This window comes from Gavia stellata, chromosome 5 (genome assembly GCF_030936135.1).
Source record: "Gavia stellata isolate bGavSte3 chromosome 5, bGavSte3.hap2, whole genome shotgun sequence".
NCBI lineage: Eukaryota > Metazoa > Chordata > Aves > Gaviiformes > Gaviidae > Gavia > Gavia stellata.
The window spans coordinates 14,186,578-14,210,411 of NC_082598.1; the positions used below are offsets into that span (position 1 = coordinate 14,186,578).

General features: G+C 38.9%; 1 protein-coding gene across 1 annotated transcript in view; it reads right to left on the minus strand.

Moving 5' to 3' along the window:
* Positions 1–23,834, minus strand: part of EVC (EvC ciliary complex subunit 1) — a 58,340-nt gene that overhangs the window by 30,734 nt on the left and 3,772 nt on the right. The window contains exons 2-11 of the mRNA XM_059817711.1: positions 23,677–23,787; positions 20,895–20,978; positions 20,138–20,370; positions 19,075–19,159; positions 16,703–16,801; positions 14,196–14,333; positions 12,081–12,239; positions 10,281–10,497; positions 5,882–6,030; positions 2,955–3,053 (exon numbers count right to left, since the gene is read on the minus strand). Coding sequence (XP_059673694.1) covers positions 2,955–3,053; positions 5,882–6,030; positions 10,281–10,497; positions 12,081–12,239; positions 14,196–14,333; positions 16,703–16,801; positions 19,075–19,159; positions 20,138–20,370; positions 20,895–20,978; positions 23,677–23,787 — 1,374 coding nt within the window. The remainder of the gene's footprint in view (positions 1–2,954; positions 3,054–5,881; positions 6,031–10,280; positions 10,498–12,080; positions 12,240–14,195; positions 14,334–16,702; positions 16,802–19,074; positions 19,160–20,137; positions 20,371–20,894; positions 20,979–23,676; positions 23,788–23,834) is intronic.

A 23,834-nucleotide genomic window follows, 5' to 3' on the forward strand; every position in this document is an offset into this window, starting at 1 on the left:
CTGGACAATATTAGACTGTTCAGCCCAGAAGAAATACGTGATATTTCTTTAATCCTGGGCCAGTAGAGAGTATGAGCTACTTGGTAGAGGGGGCATATAGGACGCTATTGCTAAATCTTGGTTATGGAAAAATTGTTATTTAGATAACACTTTGCCTCCTCTTGGATTTAGGTAATTAGCTCCTAGTAAGACATCTCAGTTTTATTTCCCTTAAATCCAACACCTATTTAACTTCTGTGTGTGGAAAAGCATAACTACTTTGTGCAGTTTTGCAAGGCAAATTTTCATTTGCAACAAAATAAAAACTGGGCCAAACTCTTAAATATTTAATTAGTTCTAGTTCTTTCTACTCCGGCTGTGTTTACAAATGTATGAATGCATCTTTTTTAAACTGTCTTGAGGTCTATCTTTGGACGTCTTGTGGACCACAGGCTGAGGAATATTCATCTAAATATCTGTGGAGCATGCCAGGGTGACTTTACAGAGTTTCACTCAGTTTTTTCAGTAATATTGCTAGGCTTCCATTTCTACTGGAATGATAAAAAAGCAACAGAACAGAACTCTCTACTGGTAAACTTCTTTTCTTGCCTTCTAACTTACTAAGTAAGACATGCTTGCAGTTATGGAAATATGGAGATCAAGTGAACAACAGAATGTTTAACCAAATCTTTAACTTTTTCCTGGCTCATGGTAGAATAGAGTCCAACAGCAGTCCAACAGCAGAGTCCAAACCTTCCAAATGAGTGCAAGGCAAATGACTATCAGTAAAGCTTCAGGGAGCACAGACCTTCTGGAATGACAACATGGAGCTTTGTAGTGTCTGCAGATGTGCCCAAGCTAGCTGGTTGAAACCCGACTGCAACATAGGTCTTGTAGCACAGTGCTGACTGTTGCCATGTGAGGGTTGCTGGTAACCAGCTGGTTAGTCTAATGTTTGCTTGCTTAGGTCTACCTGAGCTGCAGTCACACCACTGCACTGTGGAGTATCTCAAATCCCTGTCGCCTTCCCATGGGTATCTTGCCTTCCCCATTGGTAGCAGTAGCTTCTCCCTAGCAGAAACCCAGAGAAACTAAGTGAAGGGGCAAAGCCCTGCTGCCCAGGGAAAGGCTTCTGCTTGTCTAAGGTGCACTTCTGCTCTGAAAGTATGGTGGAGCAGAGAGAAGCAAAGGCATTGTGGTTCTGAGATGCAACTCCTTCCCTTAATGGCAAATCTACTTTTGCTTTTACGCCCCAGGTAATGGACGACGTGTAACTACTGCACCTCCCGCAGCTGTAGAAGTCAGAACAGCTCCATTTACCTACAGTGGGGCTACACTCATTTATATTTTCTCTTCTTTCTAACTTACGCTGCTTACAAGGTATATTCAGTAGCAGTCTGCTCTCCTAAAACAGTCTGTAGTATCTCTATTTAGGGTTAAGGGGAGAAACTGCAGTTGTTCATTATGTTAAATGTCACAATAAAAATGTTTTATTACAGAAAAGTGGAAATTAGGATTTGTGGACCCTCATTCAACAGATGCCAGTTGGATCACAGTACTTGCAGTTTTTCATGTTTGGCAGTGTTTGGGTCTAGGAATAAGAGAGCAGCTGTAACATGGAATATAATGGCTTATTGCTGGGTGAATTGGCAGACTTCAAGTTTGTGCAGCTCTCCTGACAACTTGGCTATTCTAGAAACAATTCACCCAAACCAATTTTTCTTTAATGGAAAAGAAAACTTAGCTAACAGTGCTGAAAGAAATAGGATTTTTCAGTCTGATCTTAGTGTCACTAAAGCAGACTACACAATAAAGGAAAGCAATATAATTTCACAAATGAGGTTGAACTGTGCAGGGTAAAAAAATTGTTTGGTCTCCAGAGACTTCATGTGAATTGAGGAAGGGGGTGGAAAAGTTAGTAGCTCTGGAGAATGGACTGTGTGCAGTAGTATCAGCAGACATGCTGACTTTTCTTAAATTATATAGCTTTGTACAATTAATCTACTCTGATTCACTGGTATAGCCCTCCAAGTAAACTCTTCCTTTCTCCAAAGCAGTAGTTTTTCTCAAATATCCTGTTGCTTGCACTATTACATAAAACCATGGCAAAACTATTTGTTCTAAATACAGTGGCTTTATTTTTTTTATCAATCGAATTTGAAAAAGAGCATGTGGACTAGTGCTAATTAAGATTGTGTGGGTATCTTAACCTAATGTGATAGGGACTATAAGTTTCCATAACACCCTGATCTGGTCATAATTAATCATGACAAGAATCCTGCTGAGCTGAAAGTGATTAGTTCCAGCCTAATTAAAGGTCACTGCTGGCTACAGTTTTGGGCTTCATCAGATAGATCATGTTATCTTATTTTTTTTGTGCAGGCAGAAAATAATTAAAGATGACACAAAAGCATGAAGCATCTACATTATTTTCCAAATCAGTAACATAAAGAAGTGTAAAAATATTAACTTACACCAAAGATCTGAACTTATTTCAGGGAACTAACTAGTGTCAGAACAATTTCTCTGAGAGGAAAAGAGATGCGAAAACTATTTTTGGAGATGTAGTGAAGTTAACTAAGAATAGTATCATCATACCACAGTGCAGAGGAGAAAACTATGCTATATAAATGAAGTCTCTCTCCTGGTAGTAATGCCAGACGTTGTATGCTCTCAATGTTATTGCAGCCTTATCAGCCACCCGGGCAGCACATTTTGGCAGACCACGTAGGCATTTTCGGACTAATACGAGGTTAGGAAACATAGTGTGTTTGGAAGATAGCGGAAAAGCTATCCACAAGCTAATGTGGAAGACTGTCCTGTCTCCATCTCCTAGTTTGCCAGCCTAGCTTCCTGGAGCTGCCATGATCTCTCCCACAATTCCCCAATCCTCCCCGGGGCCTGGCATTGGGTAGTGGGGTTACAGGATCTTCAGTATTATTTTAGTAAATGACACATATCACTAGAGGTGGCACCTTGTAGAGATCTGCAACAGCCTCTGTGCTCTCGCAGTCATCCTCCTCCTCAAGTTCCCACTGTGCTTGCCGATGCTTTTCTAACAGCTCGTGGTAAGCCTAAAAGAAACACAATAGGTATATTTAAATAGCTGAAAAGGTTTTGATAGCTTCTTGTGATCCTCTCCTTCCCTTCCCTTGCACCATCACAATAGTAAGTTTTTATCTGGAACCATGACTCAGAGGGAAGTGAAACTTGCCTTACCACCTTAATATCCAGTCTTGAGCATGAAACTCCATAGTCTCAGCAATTTGTGGTTAAATAATATGTACCTAATACTGGAAAACAGGTGAAATGATCTGACTTGCAACCTGCTTTCCTGTGTACGAGTATCACTTCATCACAGCCAGTACTATGAGGTGCAGAATAGCCATCAGACACCTTAGTTACCACTGTATCACACTGTATAGGGCTTTTGCACTGGGGTTAGTCACCATGTGCCATGGTACTATCAGATGGCACTCAGCCTAAAAGGCTGATCTATGACTTGGTTCTGATTTGGTTCTTGGGCACAGATTTAAGAGAGATGCAATTTTTTTCTTCAAGCCAGAACTGTGATGTCTTGGCAGGCTCATGTGCTGTAATGGAAGGCTGAATTTCACAGACAAAGAACATCTCATTCTACAGACTAATGAGTGGTCTTATACATAAATATTCCATATTTTGATTTAAACTGCCAAGTGCCCTCTTACATTCCCGTGGTAAATATGGCTTTCTTCGTTAGGTATATCAACAGGGCTCTTCTAAAGAGCACAAAAGTGCTCATAAACTCTTTATAGGTGGACTTTAAAACTCACGCTTATCATGAAATTGTAGTTTACCACAGAATTTGACAAGTTAATTGCTGTAACCTGTACGTTCATCGAGGGTAGGGCTGAGCAAGACTGGGTTACTGAAACTGGCACTTTTTGGCTTGTGTGCTTCACTTGATCATTCCTGTATTCTCTGCCAGTAAAAACCAAAATGAAAACGCTCCTTTTCCAGTGGAAACAGAGATGGAGACAGAATGATACAGAGACTCTAACCTTTACTATGTAGGTCATTCTATCATATAAAAAAATCAGAGCTGCAGCAACTACATCATTACCATCCAACTTGTGTTCCAAAGAAACTGATGTGAAGAAAGTTCAGTGCAAAATCCACCTTCTTAATTGGCAACCACTTAAAATTCAGCAGAAAGGTCAGTTACTGCCAAGGCTGCTACCATGGTGGTGCGAGCCCTTTGATGAGGTGGAGGGGGGAAGGCAGAGAAGGAATGTGCATTTGACGGGTACAACTCTGGGCTCATGGTGAGGATTCAGGACCAAGCCCTTCACTGCTGGGATAGCTGTGAAGCCATGAAACAGGTTTAAAATAGCTCTTCAATGCTAAGGGGATTATTCACACAAAGTAATAACTGGACTATTTAAGCCAAATCATAGGAGCTGGGGATATATATATATATATTTTTTTTTTTTTCTTATTATTCTTCAAAGAGTCTCTGGACTCAAGACCCTATCTGTTCTGGGACAAAAGGCTCTCTCCACTGTGGCAGCAGAAAGGCTTAAATTTCTGACTTGTTTTATTATTTGCACACAGGCATTTCATAATATTAAGACTCAGTCGTATTCTGTCCTGCAGCATGAAGTGCAAGTTGCCCATTCCTGCTCAGCCTGTTACAAGCAGATCGTTAGTCTACAGTTTAACTAAGCGTATTTGTTAGCTTTCTAACGGGTAGAGAATAGAGCATCTCTTGCACAAGGCTGTGTGGCTCAACTTTGTAGGTGAGCGGTCTTAATGCAAAATTTCTAAGCTTTGTTTAATGAAGTTGGGATGTGTCCAAGAGTTTTGAATGATGTGTATAAGAAAAATACATTCCTAAGTGCTCAATGGCTACAAAAATGTGTGATTTTATTATTTGTCTCAAGTTATGAAAAGCCAAAGAAGTAAAATGTGCTCTACTGTTTTAAAGTGCCTGAAACCTTTTGTTTTGAAGTGAGGTGTTGCCAGGCAGGTGTTGCATACAAGAACAGTAACTGCATTATCCAATTCATACAATATAATTAAAGAACTTGGCCCTGCAGTACAAAATTGCAGTGTTGAGATCAATAAATTTTGACAGTTTGCTACAGCTGGTATCTGGGTCTTCTTATACAGTAATTTATTGAAGTTATTAGATTTAATCAAAAGTTTAATGCTGCTGGATGTAAACACTTTAACCTTAAATTATTTATTTTCATGAAAATTGAGGATTGATTTTTTTTTTATTTCTTAATAACTTGGGTTTATAGTTCTCAGCAGTTACAGGAGTTTTGCAGCTCTCAGCATTTACAGCTAAGAACTCCGATTTCGTATATACATTCTGAACAATAACAATAGAGCTCTATAGAAAATATGGCCAAGAAAACATTACACTGGCCATTGTACACCATATTAAACCATCTATTGCAAACCTTCTCTAAGGTATCCTGCCAGCAATCATACTGAGTTTTCCCTCTGCTTATATGAAATTTGATAGTCTTTTGAACCTCAGTAACCTCACTCATAGAAAAGCAATTACACCAGTGCAGTTTGTTTTCTTCTGTAGTGCAGGCCAGATACTTTCCTCCAGAGATTTCCTATATTGAACCAAACACATAGTAACTAAGTAAAAGATGTTTTCTACAAAACACGCAATCTAGCCTTAACACCCTTTGGCACTTTGTTCCAATGTGACAAGACCAACACTGGAGGAAAAGGCCCTAGGCAAGCCTAGGCAATAGGGAGTCTGACCCTATCTTACCTGTCCTACTGTACACGATTCTCAGGATGACCCAAAAACACCAATTTTATGGAACTGGGAGAAATCTGTGATATATTTGGCCTTAAAAACTAATGGAACAGTGAAAATAAACTTTTACGTACTTACCTTAAGAAAATCATGAACACCTTCAATATGAAAAGTTTTACCGAGGAGACTCCCTTGTTCAGCTTTCTGTCTGTGTTTGAACTCTTCTCTCTTCTTTGCACGGCACTCCAGTCGTTTCAAGATCAGGTCTTTACTTTGCTGGATACATTCTGGAACATAAACCACCGATGATTAGATACCACTACTCCACAGGGAGAAAGCAGCATCTGCTACACAATATAAGCTCACAGAAATCTGTTAGTGAGTGAAATAGGCAAGTAATTACCATGCAGGATATCAAATTTGATTCTTGCCCTGATGGTATTTTTAGATGTGAACTTTTGGGTTGTTACATGGCACTTAAATCTATCAGATTTTTGGATCATTACTATCCTGCGCCCTCCCTTTCACTGCTGCTGCTGCTTATGCAAAAGTAGTGAATTAGTTCAAGAAACAGATTCCCACCTGCAGCACCCCAAACCTCCCTCTCCTGCTTTGGGAAGGTCCAGAAGTAGTTCATTACCTAATTGCAAATATGCAAATGCTGCTGCAAGGACAGGGGCAGTAACATATGGTGGGGAGAAAAGGTCTAGAGCAGTGCTAGTTCAGATTAGCTTGTACTGGCATGCGGCCATACCGGGCTTCCAAAGTGACTCATCCAGGAACTTGCAGCAAAAGTTGTTGGGGTCCCTCTGATTTTGTGCTAGTACTGTGAAATATTTGGGACCAAGTTCTTCCTCCCTTCATCCCCCCTACAGCTCCAAGTGATTATAAATTCACGAGTCTATCTGGACCTTCTGCTGCAGAGTGGAATCGGTGCTTTTGATGTTCTGCCACTACTTTTGTGTCTCATTGCCTGTCCACCTAAGAACAACTTTATTTATTTCCCCCACTCATCTTGCCCAGACCAGTACTTCACTCCTGACACAGGCAGCTAAAGGGGAATACAAAAGAATAGTCATCTGTGGCTGCTGTTCTGCCACCACATCAAGCTGCTTTAACTAGAAGAAATTATTTTGTGGAGAAATAAAGGAGTACAGTACTGTAGCACCGAGCATGTTACTTATTCTCCATGCTAATGTATCGTGCTTATTCACAGGCTGATGATGCACTGACAAAACACTTGAAAGTGCACTGAAAGTACAGCAAAGCCTGTAATAAAAATGTCACCTGAACAAACGTAGCAACTGTTATTTTTAAACACTACTTGATTCTTTACTACTTCCTTGTTTGTTTCCTAGGAGCACAGTATTGCTGGCTTTGTGTTCTGCTTGTGAATTATAGGCACAGTTTAACTTACGTATTTAGGAACTCATAAGCAAGGTCAACATAGATTCTCATGTGAAAATGCTGCACTCCAGATTATTTTTTTTTAAGCACATTTCTGTCTAAAACCAGGAGGTTGATAATGCCTTTCTGCATAGGCTGTACTAACTATAATATATACCTATATGTCGTGGTTTAACCCCAGCCAGCAACTAAGCACCACACAGCCGCTCGCTGTGGTGAGAGAATTGGAAGAGTAAAAGTGAAAAAGCTCGTGAGTTGAGATAAGAACAGTTTAATAAATGAAATGAAATAAAATAAACTAATAAGAATTGTAATGAAAAGGAAAATAACAACAAAACCAACAACAAACTAATACCCAAGAAAGACAAGTGATGCAAATGAAAACACTTGCTCACCACCCTCCAACCGATGCCCAGCCTGTCCCCAAGCAGCAGTTCCCCGGACAGCTTTCCCCCTAGTTTATATACTGAGCGTGACGTCATATGGTATGGAATACCCCTTTGGTCAGTTGTGGTCAGCTGTCCCGGCTGTGTCCCCTCCCAGCTGCTTGTGCACCCCCAGCCTACTCACTGGTGGGGCGGTGTGAGGAGCAGAAAAGGCCTTGGCTCTGTGTAAGCACTGCTCAGCAGTAAATAAAACATCTCTGTATTATCAAAACTGTTTCCAGCACAAATCCAAAACACAGTCCCATACTAGCTACTACAAAGAAAATTAACTCCATCTCAGCCAAAACCAGCATACTATATATAACTACAAACACCTACTTTGCATAAATGCAATGCCTTGACAGAGGTATTTTTGCTTTGGAACAAGAGAAACTTGACAAAAAGGGGGAAAAAACACTCAGAGACGTACGTTTACGCTTAAGGAATGTTAGTGGCTGAACCTGTGCAAAGACTATGAACTAGGCATGCCAGTTTCAGGAGCAAACATCCATGAAATAATCTGTATCTCAATATACATGAATTCATGAGTATCAGCGAACTGTTCACATGGTCAACCCGTGTTTTTAAAGTGGAGCAAGTCTGCAGCACGGAAATTCTGATCACCTTCTATGATGAAATTACTGGCTCGGTAGGTGAGGGGAGAGCAGTGGATATTGTCTACCTTGACTTCAGCAAGGTTTTTGACACAGTCTCCTGTCAGATCATCATAGAGAAGAGGATGAAGTATAGGCTAGATGAGCAGACAGTGAGATGGATTGAAAACTTGCACAGAGTCCACCTGGAAGCCAGTAATGAGTGGTGTACCCCGGGGGTCAATACTGGGTCCAGTCCTGCTCAGTATCTTCATTTATGACCTAGACGATGGGGCAGAGTGTACCTTCAGTAAGTTTGCAGAGGTCACAAAAAATGGGAGGAGCAGCTGATACACCAGAGCGTCATGCTGCCATCCATAGGTCCCTTGACAAGCTGGAGAAATGGGCTGACACAAATCTCATGAAGTTCAACAACGGGAAATGCAAAGTCCTGCACCTGGAGAGGAACAACCCCAGGCACCAGTACATGCTGGGGGCCACCCAGCTGGGAAGCAGCTTGGCAGAAAAGAGCCTGAGGGTTCTGGTGGACACCAGGTTGAACATGAGCCAGCAATGTGCCCTTGCAGCAAGGGAAGACTAACATTATCCTGGGCTGCATTAGACAAAGCATTGCCAGCAGGTGGAGGGAGGTGATCCTTTCCCTCTACTCAGCACTGGTGAGGCCACACCTGGAGTGCTGTGTCCAGTTCTGGGCTCCCCAGTACAAGAGACATGGACAGACTGGAGAGAGTCCAGCAAAAGGCCATGAAAATGGAACTGGAGTGATGGACTGGAATATTTCTCCTATGAGGAAAGGCTAAGAGAGCTGGGGCCATTCAGCCGGGTGCAAAGAAGGCTCAGGGGGATCTTATCAATGTATATAAATACCTGAAGGGAGGGTGCATAGAAGACAGAGCCACGCTCTTTTCATTGGTGCCCAGTGACAGGACCAGAGGCAGTGGGCACAAACGGAAAGACAGGAGGTTCCCTCTGAACATCAGGAAACACCTTTTTACTGTGAGGGTGACTGAGCACTGGCACAGGTTGCCCAGGTACGTTGTGGAGTCTCCATCCATATGACCATATGACCTCCAGAGGTTCCTTCCAACCTCAACCATTCTGTGATTCTGTGAATTGCTGACACGAAGCCTGAAAGTGAATGAGCAGGACTGCAGCAAGCATATACTGCAACAAGACTACATTCATTCTGACTATTCATTTCACTGAACTCTAACCCTAATGCCATTTTGCAAGGACAATTTTCTTTAAATATGCCCGCAAGTAGCAGAAATGGTTCTGGAAAATGTGTGAGACTAAAATACTTCTCACTGTTTTCCTTTTCACTGAATGTGTACTATTATTTTCCACAAGTGCTGATGGGAAACACTGAACCCTTGATACAGCACCTATCAGAGAAGTTGGGGGTATGTTTCTCAACATGTTGGGCATTAGGTAACATGCAAAGTGACACAGGGAGAACCTTAAATCAGTGGGTCAGTCAGCTTAGACTTTGTTATACTTGTGTACTTTACAGATAGGCAATGTGAAAGGCTGTAAGAGGAAAAGACTTAATTTTTGAAGTATTTTAGTCTGACATAATAAAAAGAGAGGTTTATCTGAAGATCATAAGCCTTAAAATTACCTTTTCACAAGAACGATAGTACAACTATGTTTTGTGTATCTTCTGGCTCCACATGCTAGCAGGAGATCGTAAGACAGTATTCTGCACATATACAGCTATTACTGTCCCTAATGTTAGCCAGTATCACCAACAATGTCAAGTACGTGACCAGTAAATGGAGAAATCTCACAAATACTTGTAACAAATGTGACTCTTCCTTAATCTTCAAATTAATGACATAAGGTATAGTTTACGTGAACTGTAGAGTAAGTTCATAGTAATGCCTGGAACAAGACCTAAAAAGGCTTAAAGCCAAAGTTCCCATTTTAAGTAGCCACCCTTCACAACAACAGTGTTCTTGGCCAATTCATCAACACTTTTTTAAAACAGAGAGGTATAGGGCCAAAGACATAATTTTTTTACTATTTAATACAATAATGAGAACTCATACCCATAACTGTTAAGTCATGAGCTCCGGTCTAAGTACTCACCGTTACTGAAATGTGCCAGCTGTTCCCAGAAGGCCTTGTGCAGATCCGTTAAAAGTTCTTCCTTTTGTCGGACTGAGAGATTATTCTTTACAGTTAAATGGTCCAGAATATTTGACACAATATTCAATCTGCACTTGCACTCTTCCGGTATATATGACTTCAGTGAATCGATCATTTTCACCATAAGCTCCCAGTTGAATAACCTTTCCTGAATGTCCTAAAACAAACATAAAAAAGTCCTGTATAGAAACCAAGAATGGGTCATTGGTTGTGCTTGTCCTTTCATTGAATTATTCATTCCCAAACTGCACAAAAAACTGAGGAGGCTTCTCAAGACCACGTGAATAACAATCTTCATGTACTTAAATACTTCTGAAAATCTTGACTGGTGTAGGATAGCAGTGGATTTATTGCATGTTCAGTTGCAAGAGCTAATCTAAAGCTATTGTTTTTCATTATTTGTAGCTGTCAAGAGGACATTAAAGCAGGAAAAGATAACAACAAGCTTGGAGAACAAAACAAGCTTGGAGAACAAACTTAAATACTCAAGGGGGAAAGATGGACAGAAGAAACAACATGGAAGTCCTGGACCTCTTTTCAAGATACTATATGGCACATCAGTATGGGCCTTCATTTTGAAATGACGACACATATCTGACTTTGATACTGCTGGGATACCTTCAAGTATGTGATCAGCTGGAGTTCAGTAAATAAACTAAAAATTAGTATAATTGCCTATGGCCTGGCAGCTTTCATTGCACTATTAGAGAAGCAGCCCAGGATTACAGTAGGGAGCAAGATTTCCTGGGTGAAACTGCAACTGCATTAGACAATGCTGCAAGGTTGGAAAGAGTGTGGCAACTACTGTAGTTAACGGAGACACACATACAATGACCTTTGCAATGAGATGCAAGCATCACAGTAGTGACTTCAGGTAGGAATATTTCCTGTATCTGTATCCTGACACCTCATCTGAAGTCTGCCCATTCGAAGGAACTTAATGTACAGTAGCCCGGTATGGGTCAAGTGTGATCAGCTGTAAAGACTATTTTCATACCTGGCCAGCTCAGTTTACTTAGCTGCTCCAATGCAAAACTAACAAGCTAATAACTACTCTATCTGTTTATTAGTAAGCCAAATAAAGCTAGCTGTCCATTTATTCTCCGAATTACTAGTAAGTGCAGTCGGCCAGACCCTGATTGTACTGTTAATCTATAAATTCCAAGTAATTCTTTCAGTATGTCCTGTGCAAAGCAAATAAAGGATCTGTTAGATGTAACACAACATAAAGCACAGTGCTGATGCATTTATAAACACATTTTTCCTTCTTAAGACCATATCACTAAGAGATGTTAAGGGTTTTCAATTCCAGTTAAAGTCATTGGACACAGAGAATCACCCTCAAATTCAAATTTGGATTTCTCAGTCAAAGTGGAATAAATACTTTGAAAGAAAAAGAAATGTCCTAATACCCAGGGTAACAATTCTCCTTCATCATTAGATCTAGTGCTCTTGCTCCTAGCTCACTGGCTGCATTAATATCATTTTTTCCTAATGTGACTGCCTAAACGGTATTTTGAGAATTAGAACTCAAGTGCAGACAATTCACCCTCCTGTGAGTCTTCATAAACTGCAATGGAACTTGAGCTCTTTGCAACAAAGCTGAAAGAGAGCTTTCAGCTGGAGTAAGCAGTCTACATGATTCCTGAGGCAGGACTGACAGAGTCTGTACACTTGCATCATTCTTTGTGTTCAGATTGACTAAATCTCTCTCAACTTTTATTTCTCTTTGTACTTTACCATTGCCTGCGAATCTTGAGATACACTTAATAAGCTTTCTACTGCAATCATCTTCTCGGTCAGATCCGTCATTATCTTTGTTGCTTTGGCACTTGAGCATTTTGATTGGTCCAAAAAATCCTGCTGGGCTTTGTCAGTCTGCTTCCAGAAAGCTTCCATCTGTGGAATATGAATCAAAAAACAATCCATGTTCCCTCATTAATCAGCCAGTATTTCATTACAGCAAGAGGCATATAGGTCTACTGAGGTACAAGTCACTGAGACTACAGACAGCTTTCAGTATTAGTTATAGTGAACATTTACTATTTACTACATGATGATACACGTTTTGGTGGCACATAACCAGTAGGTCAATCCTGACCTTTTTAAATGTAGTCATTCTGTGTAACTCACTAAGAATTGTTGTTTCTCCACATATTTCATCTATAAAAGCCTATTATGTTGTTACTATTAATGGGAAAACTTAAAAAGAAAACAAACTGCAGCCCTTTTTTCTGGGAAGTTTATTTAGCTGTAGGGGCAGGCATTCTAGTCAAACAAGATTTTTGCTAAAAAAAGGAAAACTGAAAATTGTCACTGTTTTTCACCATCAAAGCCTTTCATAGCCAGATGCTACATAAGCACTTTATTAACTGCACTGTAATTAAGTACTTTATGCAGTATCAGCACAGTGCATGTGCCCATTCTGATATATTATTGTATGGGTAATGGCTAGTTTTAGGCGATTTTATCCCACAAACACTTATGACTGTGCACAACTGTGAATATTCTGTGGTCTTCAATGGGATTACTAGTACACAAAAAGATAACAAAATGTATCCATTGCCAATATTTGCATTAAGCATCTGTGAATTTTGAAAAAAAATATGACTATGGCATCTGTGAGTATGGCAAAAAACCCCTTTATATTGCTGAGGGAAGAGTGGATTAGTTCAAGGTCCTGATCTACATGAATCTGCGTACAGGGAAATCATTTTCAATATGGGTGAAAAGCATCTGCTGGCATAAGACTGACAGACCCACTGAAGGATGACTGCTGCTGGTGAGTAAACTGCCTCATGTTGCTCAGTGAGGCTGCCAGTGACTTTTTGATGTGACTAACTCTGCAGAACTCTAAACAACCAATTTTTCACAGAGCAAAGTTAAATTGCAGAAGAAACTTGACACAGATGTGCCATCGTTACCAGGACTTCCACTATTAAGTGAAAGGCACAGAGAATCAAGAGAAAGCTGAGAAAATTCCCAGGAAGCACTTAACCACCAGACATTTAAAAATGTTAACTCCTCTATGAAAAAGGCCCAAGGCTGAGATGATGCGCTGTTTAGTTCAGGGCTGAAGTGCCACAGTCAATCAGCGCAGGCAGCTCACAGAGCCATCAGTCTGACTAGTCAGTCCCTCATTTTCATCAGCAGTGAATTTGCTCAAAACCTTGAAGACAGGACTGGGAAAGAGAGTATCTTCCAGATTACTCAATTTACTGGAAAATAATATACAGAATATTCTTAACCTCCAGTTTTCTAGCCTGCAAGCTATTTGGACACAGTGACACCACTGAAGAGAAAAAAATATATCTTTACTTTGAGAATCAAATACCTGCCATCAAGCTATATTTTTTACATCAAAAACATGTAAATGTATTCTAATGTGGAAAGTTGCTACAGAAAAATGTTTTGCTAAAGTAAATGTGCAAAGCATACTAAAAGGTTGTACTGTAATTATCTTCTTAGTACCTATTTCAGCTGAAAAAGTTTTATAGTCTCTTATTACTCTCTTACTCAGTTATGGAGGATTGAAGAAAACAAGGTGCTAGGATGAAATTCCTAAAAGTAAGGCTATATATAGGCTTGAAATAAATCTTATCATCTCACAAGCAATAGACATTTCTCAGCTCTAAACCCAGTGTGATAAAACAGTGTTTGTATAAAAAACATACTGGCTCCCAAAGGGAGTTGGAAATACTTTGCTGGAGCAATATAAAAATGTTTTCAGAACTCGTACACATCTGAACTACTAACTGTGGACTAGTCAACACAACAGTTAAAAAAATAAAAAAAGCATTCCCCATCAAAAGAATAACATTAAAATAAAATTTCAGAAAAAAAATAGAAAGTTACATTATCTATTATGTGCTCAGAATATTCTCTTTCTTTCCTTTCTAAGTCTTCTAGAGTCTGGTACTCTGAATCATGGGCTCCTGACATTTCAGTATTCTGGAGTCTAGAGTCAAGTTGTTTCTGTAATTCTTCAAAATCCTGGGGAAAAAAACCAAGTGATTTGTTAAACAGAAAAACAGACATAACTTCTAAATTCAGGAGTGAATTTGTATGTCAGTTCTGGCTCATGGCTAAGGAAGCCGAACTAGAGTGTTCAGAAAGTTCTGTCTCTGGGCAATGCACCTTCTGCAGCAAGCAAAGAAAACTCAAGGTATATGGCAGCTCTGAACTACACTTAATACAAATACATACATTTCCACTAGTATGCGAGTACAATCAAGACTGTTGTCCATCTCCACTGAATTCAAGTGTTAGTAAACACTGCTCTATGAGCTTTCATACTAATAATCCTTTGAATCTATCCACAAATATTTTTATTTTAATGCATGTGCCCCGTCTTAAATGGCAGCTATGAGAGGACATGCTGTGTTTAAAAGCATAGATAAGTATCTAGATATGATAATCAGCGTTTCCTGCAGAGTGCTAGCACACATGGATGAACACACCTGTAATGCTCCTAAGGGACAAATTACAGGCTACATGATTATATGGGTTTTAAAAGTTTTTCAATCCTTTGAAACCAGGATGATTTCTTCTGAAAGCTGATAATACCAAAAAACACTAGTCTTCTGCCATTACTCAGTAGGTTAGTACTGAAATGGATGATTCTTCAGTTGCTGAAACATGCCTTACATAACAAGCATTTACTTTTAACACCACCCAGTTTTGGGTGTCAATGCATTAACTTGATACCCTTATGCCTTAAAGAAATGTAACCAGATTTTGACAAGCTTCACAAACAATTTCATCAAAATCCCATGAATTTTTCTTACAATGCAGAATTAAAAGCGGAAAATGCTGTCTGCAATAAATCATATAACCCTCTGTCTTGCTAATGCAGTATTACAGTAAATAGTTTCCAGTGCTAATGCTTTTGCTTATTACCAACGACTCTTTTACATGGTATTCATAACCAGCCTCGTCCCTTATGTGATATCCCAACTCTAAGGCTGTCATGTTTCCAAGACCTTTCTCTCCGTAATATAGGGCACAGGAATCCCATATAGACACTTAAACAACTGGACTACTCTGGCAATTACTGCATCTAATAAACAAGATTTAGTCTTTGTCTTGCAGCAGCTCAGTTAGGTGCATGAAGACACCGATGCCGTCAAGCCTCATTGAGGGTTAGGCTATACTGGGAAACATGCCTAGTCTGTATTACCTCTGTGTTTACAGTTTGAAGTCATTACCTGAAGTCCATCAGAAAAAGGGATTCACACACCAAATCTCACTTTTCATTTAGTAAATACAATCAACTTTAATACTAAACCTGAGGATTTAAGGCAGAAGAGTGGTTTTAAGGCAAAATGCATTCTGATATAAATTATAAGGTACAACTACAGCGATTCCTGATACTAATTCAGAGATTGTGAGACTGCATGAACAAAATAAATCTCAACAACTAGAGCTGACAAGCTGATAGACTAATGCCTAAATGTGAAATTCCATCTGTATGTAAGAAAAAAATAATAATTACTGTGAGAAAATTAAACATTGGACTAGGCTGCTCAGAGAAATGGTGGAGTCTCCTTCAGTGCAAATATTCAAGACTTGGATTGGCAGGACACTGGATAACCTTACTTAAGGCCCTGCTTCCTACAGAAGATTGGACCAGACGATCTCCAGATGTGCCTCCCAACCCAGTCTATGACTCTAATCTGGAAAATGGAAAGTGGAACCAGTAGCTCTCCTATTTTGTTTAGTTTTGTAAAGCTTTTTTTCCTTCTAATAATCTTAAATACAGTACTGTGACTCCACCTGAAATGCATGTTGACTGTCAATGTATGTCTTCCAGTTCAGAAGTGGCATATGGATTTTGATACAAGTATATGGAAGAAAAAGGACAATGAGGAAAGTAAATATATTTTCCCTTCATGAAAGCCTTGAGTTTCCTTCTGGTACTTTATTTCCTCCTATTTTATTATCAATAATGATACATGGGACCAGACAAAGACCTGATAATTAGAAATTATTACATCTGAGTGAATAAGGTTCACAATGGTCTGTTTGCTTGAATGGATTCAACTACAAAACACTTTTATCCTTAACAGATTACACACATCACTGTCATGATCACCTCATACAACAGCAAAGAGGAAATGCATACAAGGTAACAGAGAGAATCAACTTGGAGAGAATTGGACTTGATGATCTTACAGGTCTTTTCCAACCTTAATGATTCTGAACTAACAAGAGCTTCTTTACATTTCTTCTGAAATAGATTACAAATGACATTGATGTTTAAAAGGAGTAGGTGAGATAGCCTGCTGTGGCAGCTTGCACCAACTGGTGGGATTAACTCTTACTTTCTGTGGTCTTAAATAGTAACCAACAAAAACACTTACATTTTCCTGAATTAAAAGAATCTTCTTGAACAAATCATCGGTAATCTTCTTTTTATGATAGAAGTCTGTGACGTGTATTTTGAGAACCTGAATAAACATCTATTTAAAATGAAGGAACAAAACCGAGGGTAAGTGCCTGTTCAACATTGTAAGGACATCTTTGTGATAATTTTTGTTGATTTAAATCAATTAGTGACACTACAGTGAATCATGAGCAAAATAACAGAAACATCATCAGCAACTCTGCAGTACTTCCATTGTGAAAAATTCTTTGGCTTTGGCTTCAGTAAGGTACTGGAAGATGGTGTTACATTCTAAAAAGGACAAGAACTCATATGTCCTTGTAACCAGACTGACACATTTGAAACTGTCCTTTACTGGAGAAAATGCAGATCACTTAAAAATATAAAGCCCATTTTTCTAAAGTTTAATGAACGCCTAAACTGAAAGATACTAACATATTCATTACTATGATTTCAACTGTAGATGGCCAAATGAAGTATCAAACATTTTTATATACAACCCAAAAGTAACCACCTCCGGTTCTAGCTACCTTCTCTTAAAAAAAAATACACCTATTTTTTCAGTTGTGTGCTTTTTTTTTTTTTGGAAGATTGTAATACTAGTTGTCTTCAAAAAGATGTTTTTGAACACTAGGATAATTTTTGCTTAACCTCCTCCCCTCTTGCCTCAGTTAGAGTGTCAGTGTAAAGACAATTCACTTCATTACTAACTGCTGCAGCATTTTCCAAAGTGAGGATAAAAATATGTGAAATTTAACAGCCACCTGCCTATTACTCATGTACTTGAAAACAGACGATGCAGAAGTTGCCCATTTTAAACATACAAAAACATAAATAAAAACCTATTTACATATAAAAACAGTTATTGAAGCCAACATTTCAGCTGAGCAAAAACTCGAAAATATGTTATAATTAGAGCTCAGTAGAAGAGAAAAACATAAAGCAGCCACGTTTTGGATCCCACTTGCCAATGTTTTTGGTAGGAGTTTGGCAAGTTTTGAAAACACACACACACACACACACACAGACACACACAGACACCCCCGCCCTGATACCACATACTGTAAAAAAAAAAAGAATTCAGGAAAACACTAAAGGAAGAGGATACGTTTTCTTTTTCCTAGACCTGATGCTAAGGAAGACTGAATGAAATCAGAGAAAACAGAGTGAAAAAGGAAGAGTGAAACTATTCTTTAGACTTAAATTTTTTTCCCCTCTTCCCCTGCTAGCAAAAATATAAAGCTACTCAAAGCTTCAGCTAAAGGTCAAAGTCATCTGCCTTTTGTGGTAGTTTCTGGTGAGCCACAAAGTGTGTTAAATCCTCAGTTTCTCAGTGTTTCTGTGATTACATCACCATGTTGTTACCTTACCTTCATTTACAAATTGATGATTAACTTTGAGATTAAGTTCAACCTTACCTAGTCAGGCTAAACTTCCTCCTGGAATCTGATCTCAAGTTCTGTTTCTGATCTACTTAGATGGGAATAACCCACCAGAAGAGAAGCTGCTTTCCAGGTTTACTTTCATGCTTCCTCCTTCGGGTTGTGTGGAAATTTGTTCAGAAAATCCCATCCCTTGAAATATTCTCAGTGCATTTAATAAATTCTATCAGAAATGACCGATCTGTTTAAACAGAGGTAGGGAAAGAAGGGGACGAGAAATCTATATACTTTATGTTCAGATTTATATTAACTGAGCTAAAACTCAGTAACAGTAATGATTCTGTACTTGATCATAACTAGTCACCATAAACAATTCTCCTAACCGAGTATTCTGTGGCTTTAATTGTATACATCCATTTTTATTTTTTTATTTTTTTAAATTTTTTTTTTCCTGTCAGCTTTGGACACTGTGACCTGATGTAGGTAGCTATCTATGGTTTAAATGGGTATCTTAATTCCTCTGTCCTACAAAATCATGACTATTGTACTTATCACAATGGTACTGATTCAGCTGAACTGCATTTTCCATTTTATTCAAAGAACTTGGAGTCCTTGGAAGGACAATGCTTGTGCATTGCAACTAAGACATAAACTCATCTATTAAATATTCCCTCTTTTTATGAACCTCAAGTGCTGTATGTTAATCTCTGGAGTAATGTTGAAAACCAAATTTTTATATTATCTAGTCTGACCCTCTGTATTTCACAGCCCAATATATTTCATTATATTTTATTCCTTTATGAAGCTCATATATATGCAGAACAGGAGAAAAAATACAGACAATACTGTAGAAATGCAACTCTGCTACATTCCTTCCCAGCTAGCCAGTTGTTTATGCTATTTCTTAAACTGATATTCAGCTAAGATTTTCAAAACAAATAGCTATAAATGAGACATGAGTACCTACCACATGTTTTTCTTTTCTGAGTTCAGTATCAAGAAGCATGAGATCTTTTAAAATAAGACTGCAAAGGCAGAGCTTAACATCAAAACTAAAACAAAGATTAAAAAAATGTTAATATCAATCTAAATTAAGGTTACACAAAAGGGCAACACCATATAATAGTTTCATTTAACCACTAAATTCTAAAAGCATTGCCCTAAAACAGCAGTCAAGTCACTTTATTTCCACATTGCCTTCCCTTTCAGATAAAATCTCTCTACATAAAAGTAAGCAAAACAAAATAGTGCTTTTAATGAAATTGGAGTTGCAGTCCCCTTTAGAAAAAGGCAAGGTAAATACAAGCATGAGTGGCTACAACAAAGGGAAAACAAGGCTTTAAATTAAAACAGCTATAATAAGAGTGGACATTTTGAAAATATTCTTCATCGCTAGTACCCTCCCCAGTTCCCATAGTGACACAAATATGATTTTCTTTATTCTTGCTAATGAGAATACAGACACATATGTATTCATCTAGCAGTACCTTGCCATGGTGCAGCTGAAAGAAAATCAGAGCCGACAGTCCATTTCAATTAGCTCTACCTGCTCATCAGTGGCGCATCTGAGAAAGGAACTGTTTTCCCACAGTAAGACACAAGTAGTTCCCATTAAAATGGAAAGAACAGACCACTGCCACCTGCTGTTCTCAAGGCACCTGTTGTGTGACTTGACCTCGTAGAGTGCAGAGGACTCCATCCCCAGCGGAGCATGCCACTGCACGTGTGAACTGCACGTACGAGCCAAAACAAAGGGATCTCCTTATCCTAACAGTAATATACCTTTTACAAGACACCTTTTGCCGAAGTTCTGATTTCCAGAATTTCATAAAGAACAATCTGACTTTCAATATGCCCCATGATGTATTGCTTTAACTTCCCCAACCACTTTTTTAGGGTTATAAGCAGATAATCCTATCCTAATGTGGTGAATGTATGCATTCAAGTGCAGCCTTTGGTTTACACCAGACCTTTAGTTATTGTCCTGAAACCCACTGGGGCATGCTAGGAAATGACCAAACACTGCTTACCTCTCACACGTTAGCACTTCAGGGAAGCTGGTCACCTTGAGGAAGGCTCGAGCCTGAAATCTGTCATCACTTGTTGTGGAATGTATTGTTGTGGAGGAACTGCAGTCCTCTTTGTCTCCCTGGCTCAGGGATCCCAAGCTGCCTGACGTAGATGTCTCCGTGACCTGATTAGGCAGAACCGCCTGCTTTGGATTCTCGTGCAAAGATGGATTGGATGAGCCATCTGCCAAAGGCTACAGCCAAAGAAAATCCACAAGATCAATTAATACAACACAATAAGGAGATAAATATCTCATCAATTTGCAGTGCTTGCTTTCAAGTGAAAAATTAAACAATAAACGCAGCAAAAGCATTTCCACATAAATTAAGATTCATCATACTGACAGGTTTCTGCGTCGCTCAGAAAAGCATTCTTCTTTTGTGGTTATCTGCTTGGTGCATGCTTTCTTACGGAAGGGCAGATCCTTGTGGGGTTTTTCTTATGGCTCCTTGGACCGACCAAACTTCCATTAATGTTAATGGGAAGAAAAGGTCTCTTGACTATAGTGAAAATTGACCAGACACCATGTAAAGCACTGCAGGTTTCAGAGGGAGCTGAAAGCAGCTGATGCCTTACAGAATAAGCCCCGAGTATAAACAAAGAAAAATCCCTATTAAGCAGATTGGCAGTAAGTTTTCTTCCATTACCTGACTCTGCAATTTACTCTGACACAGAATGATTGTCATTAATTTTTACAAGTAGAATCTAAAATCTTACCCTAAATTTCTGATTGATGGGATAGATCACTTTTGCCTTTAACGCAAATGCTGTGACGTTACTGGTCAGAGGAGACTCACTTTCCTGTATGGAAAAGAACAGAAAACCATTTGGGAACAGCAGTAGATCAGATGGTTGTTCATTGTAAGTATCACATGCCCCTTTTGGTTACGCAACTTAGAAAATTCCTATTGATAACTAACTTTTTATTGACTGTTTCTGCTTTGGCACAAGAAGTCTTCTCATAAGACTCATTCAGAGTATGAAACCCAGAAAAGGGAAGTCTGTCATTACCACTGCTCCAAAATGTTTTTACTCCTGCAAGGGAAAATACGCAATAGCTGGTATTCACAAGTTATTTTCATTTTGTTTTTTCTCCCCCCCTTTAGCAGCAACTAAAGACTTCACACAAGAGGCTGAAATTATCTTAATAATAGAAACTACTAAAGGATAAGCTCCACAGATATGATGGCTATAAATTCTGGCTTTCAATTTAAGTGAAGAAACAATAGATTAAACAAAGCTAGTCATCATCTCTTCCAGGAAGAACTTTTATAGTACAACCCTTACTTATAATCTAGACAAAATACCAATGTTCTTCCAAAGAACTTCTTATAGATAATGCATTCTTTTCATACAATCTACTATATTACGTAATCTGACTTTCTGCTCCTCCTCTTTCCTAGCCACTGCTTTACGCACTGGAACAATGGGATAATCAGCTTTGTTTTGTGAGGTTATGTATGGCTTAAGAAAAGGTTGGCTATAAGCAACAGATAGAATGTTTAAATCCAAGCTTCAGGAGATTTTCTATTCTAACAGTTTGTTTTGCCAAAACACAATTTTCTTTATATCGATTTTTCTAGGAAATATCAAAGCACTAATAGAGTCTAAAAATAGAAATGGGAAAAGAAGAGCAAGCTACGCCATTCATTAGACTCTTTTAGGATTGCACCTTTTCATCTCCATTTCATTTATTTCCAGAAGTCATTTTTGGATTTACTGATAAATTTAAAAGCACGGGGCCAGCATGTAAAACACTTGCTCATACTGAGCAGTCCCACTGCTGCAGTACATATTCAGGGACAGAAGCCGACAGATCCATTGCTCTACAATGGCTGGAGGCAAAGCAGCTCCAGTCCAAAGCTGTAAAGCCATACTGCAGTGTGCTAGAACTAACACATCCTGCTTCTCAGCAGGCATGAGTAATCCACAGTTATTATTAATACAGTAATTATGGTATTATTGCAATGTGGAAGGTCTCAGAATGAAAATACCTGTTTTTCTGAAGTGCTGTAACCTAACTAAAAACATTTTCCATCTACGCTTCTTCATGAGCTGTCAATTTGGTGCTAGAAACAGCAAAAGCCTCTGGGAATTGGAACAAATGAATAGAAAAAAATATGTAACTTCAGTAGTTAGACAAATAGGTGAGGAGAAAGTCCCTTCAAATAACAAGGTTACTTCTTAATGTGTTATAAATGAGCTAACATGTTTGGGAAATGGATATAGTTGTGAATGATCACCTTTAAAAGACCATGACCCCATTTCAAAAAGACTAGTAATATGCATAAAGTTATATCATTGCATAAATTCTCCCAGAGGATTTACATTCCAAAAGAGAATCTAATCCATGCTCACTTGTTATCCTGTACTTTAACTCAAGCAAAATGACCAACCATGGTTTGTCACTATTCCTGATCGCAAAACTGAAATGAAGATTAATTACCTGTCAAGATTTAAACCAATGCTAAAATGTTTATGATAACATCTATCTACTCTTTGTCTTGAAACCAGTTCTTGTTACAAGCTAAGCACCAGACTGGCTGGCTTTAACCTACGCTTTCCACATGTATTTAATTTATGTATAATAGACTGAATGAGTTAGCTGAACTGCACAATTTTTTAAATGTGCAGTTTAACTCACAACCTTTAGCTTCACCAAGAGCAGTCAAACCAGCTTTCAGTGAAAGGCAGTGATCTAACAACTACACAATAGGACTGATTCTCAAGTTATTCTGAGATTAAGGGTGGTTAAGTTTATACCTTCTCCCACTTTCCTTTCCAAATTGTTTCTCTAATTATCCTTGAATCCCAGCTCACCACAGTGGTGTTTCAGTACTTGTGGTCATTTGAACTCACACTGTATCTTCAGCTGGTACCTGATGGGAGAACTTCCTATGTGAGAAAGCCATTGAAGATACTGCTGTTCACAAACATACTCATTTTACTTCATTTATCCTTTCTCCCTCCGTTGATCTACTCAGTCCAGCTGAGAGTTGGAGCCTCTAATGAGGCTCTAGAAGAAAAGTATTTGTTCCAGGTTGGACCTGATGAGGGAACTTTGTTACTGTCAAAATTTCTCTAATAAATCTCCTTCTTCAGGGAAGAATCCACTATCGACTATCAGCACTGAATTCAGTACTTAAGAACGTTTTCTTATGTCAACAGTGTTAACTTTTTCCATCAGCCTTTTGAAATTAAGTACAGTGTAGAGACAAAACCAAAGAAGCCCCTGTCCAAAAAGAACTCAGGATCTTAATTAAAATATCCAAAAAGAGTCCCCCAAGAGAAATGGAATTCATAAGGGGAATGAGTGCCTGAAATGGTTGCATTCATAAGCAGCCATCAACACCCACTCTCCTCCTTACACTTTTTCTGAACACTTTTTAAGGGCTCAATTCCAAACCCAATAAAATTAAGGCAGTTCAGACCAGGCCCTGAATGTGCTCATTGCTACATGCAGCAAAATGGACATACACCAACAAGAGCAGAACTTTACCTCCAGCACCATTTCCTCTTTTGACGTATAGGGTTCTGCTTTACTTTTCGTGAGTGTGTGCCCTTTTTCATCAGAGTTGAAGCTTTCCAGAAGTCTCTGGGAATCATCCTTCTGGAATTCCGAGAGAAAACAGATAAAATATAACACTGAGATCATGC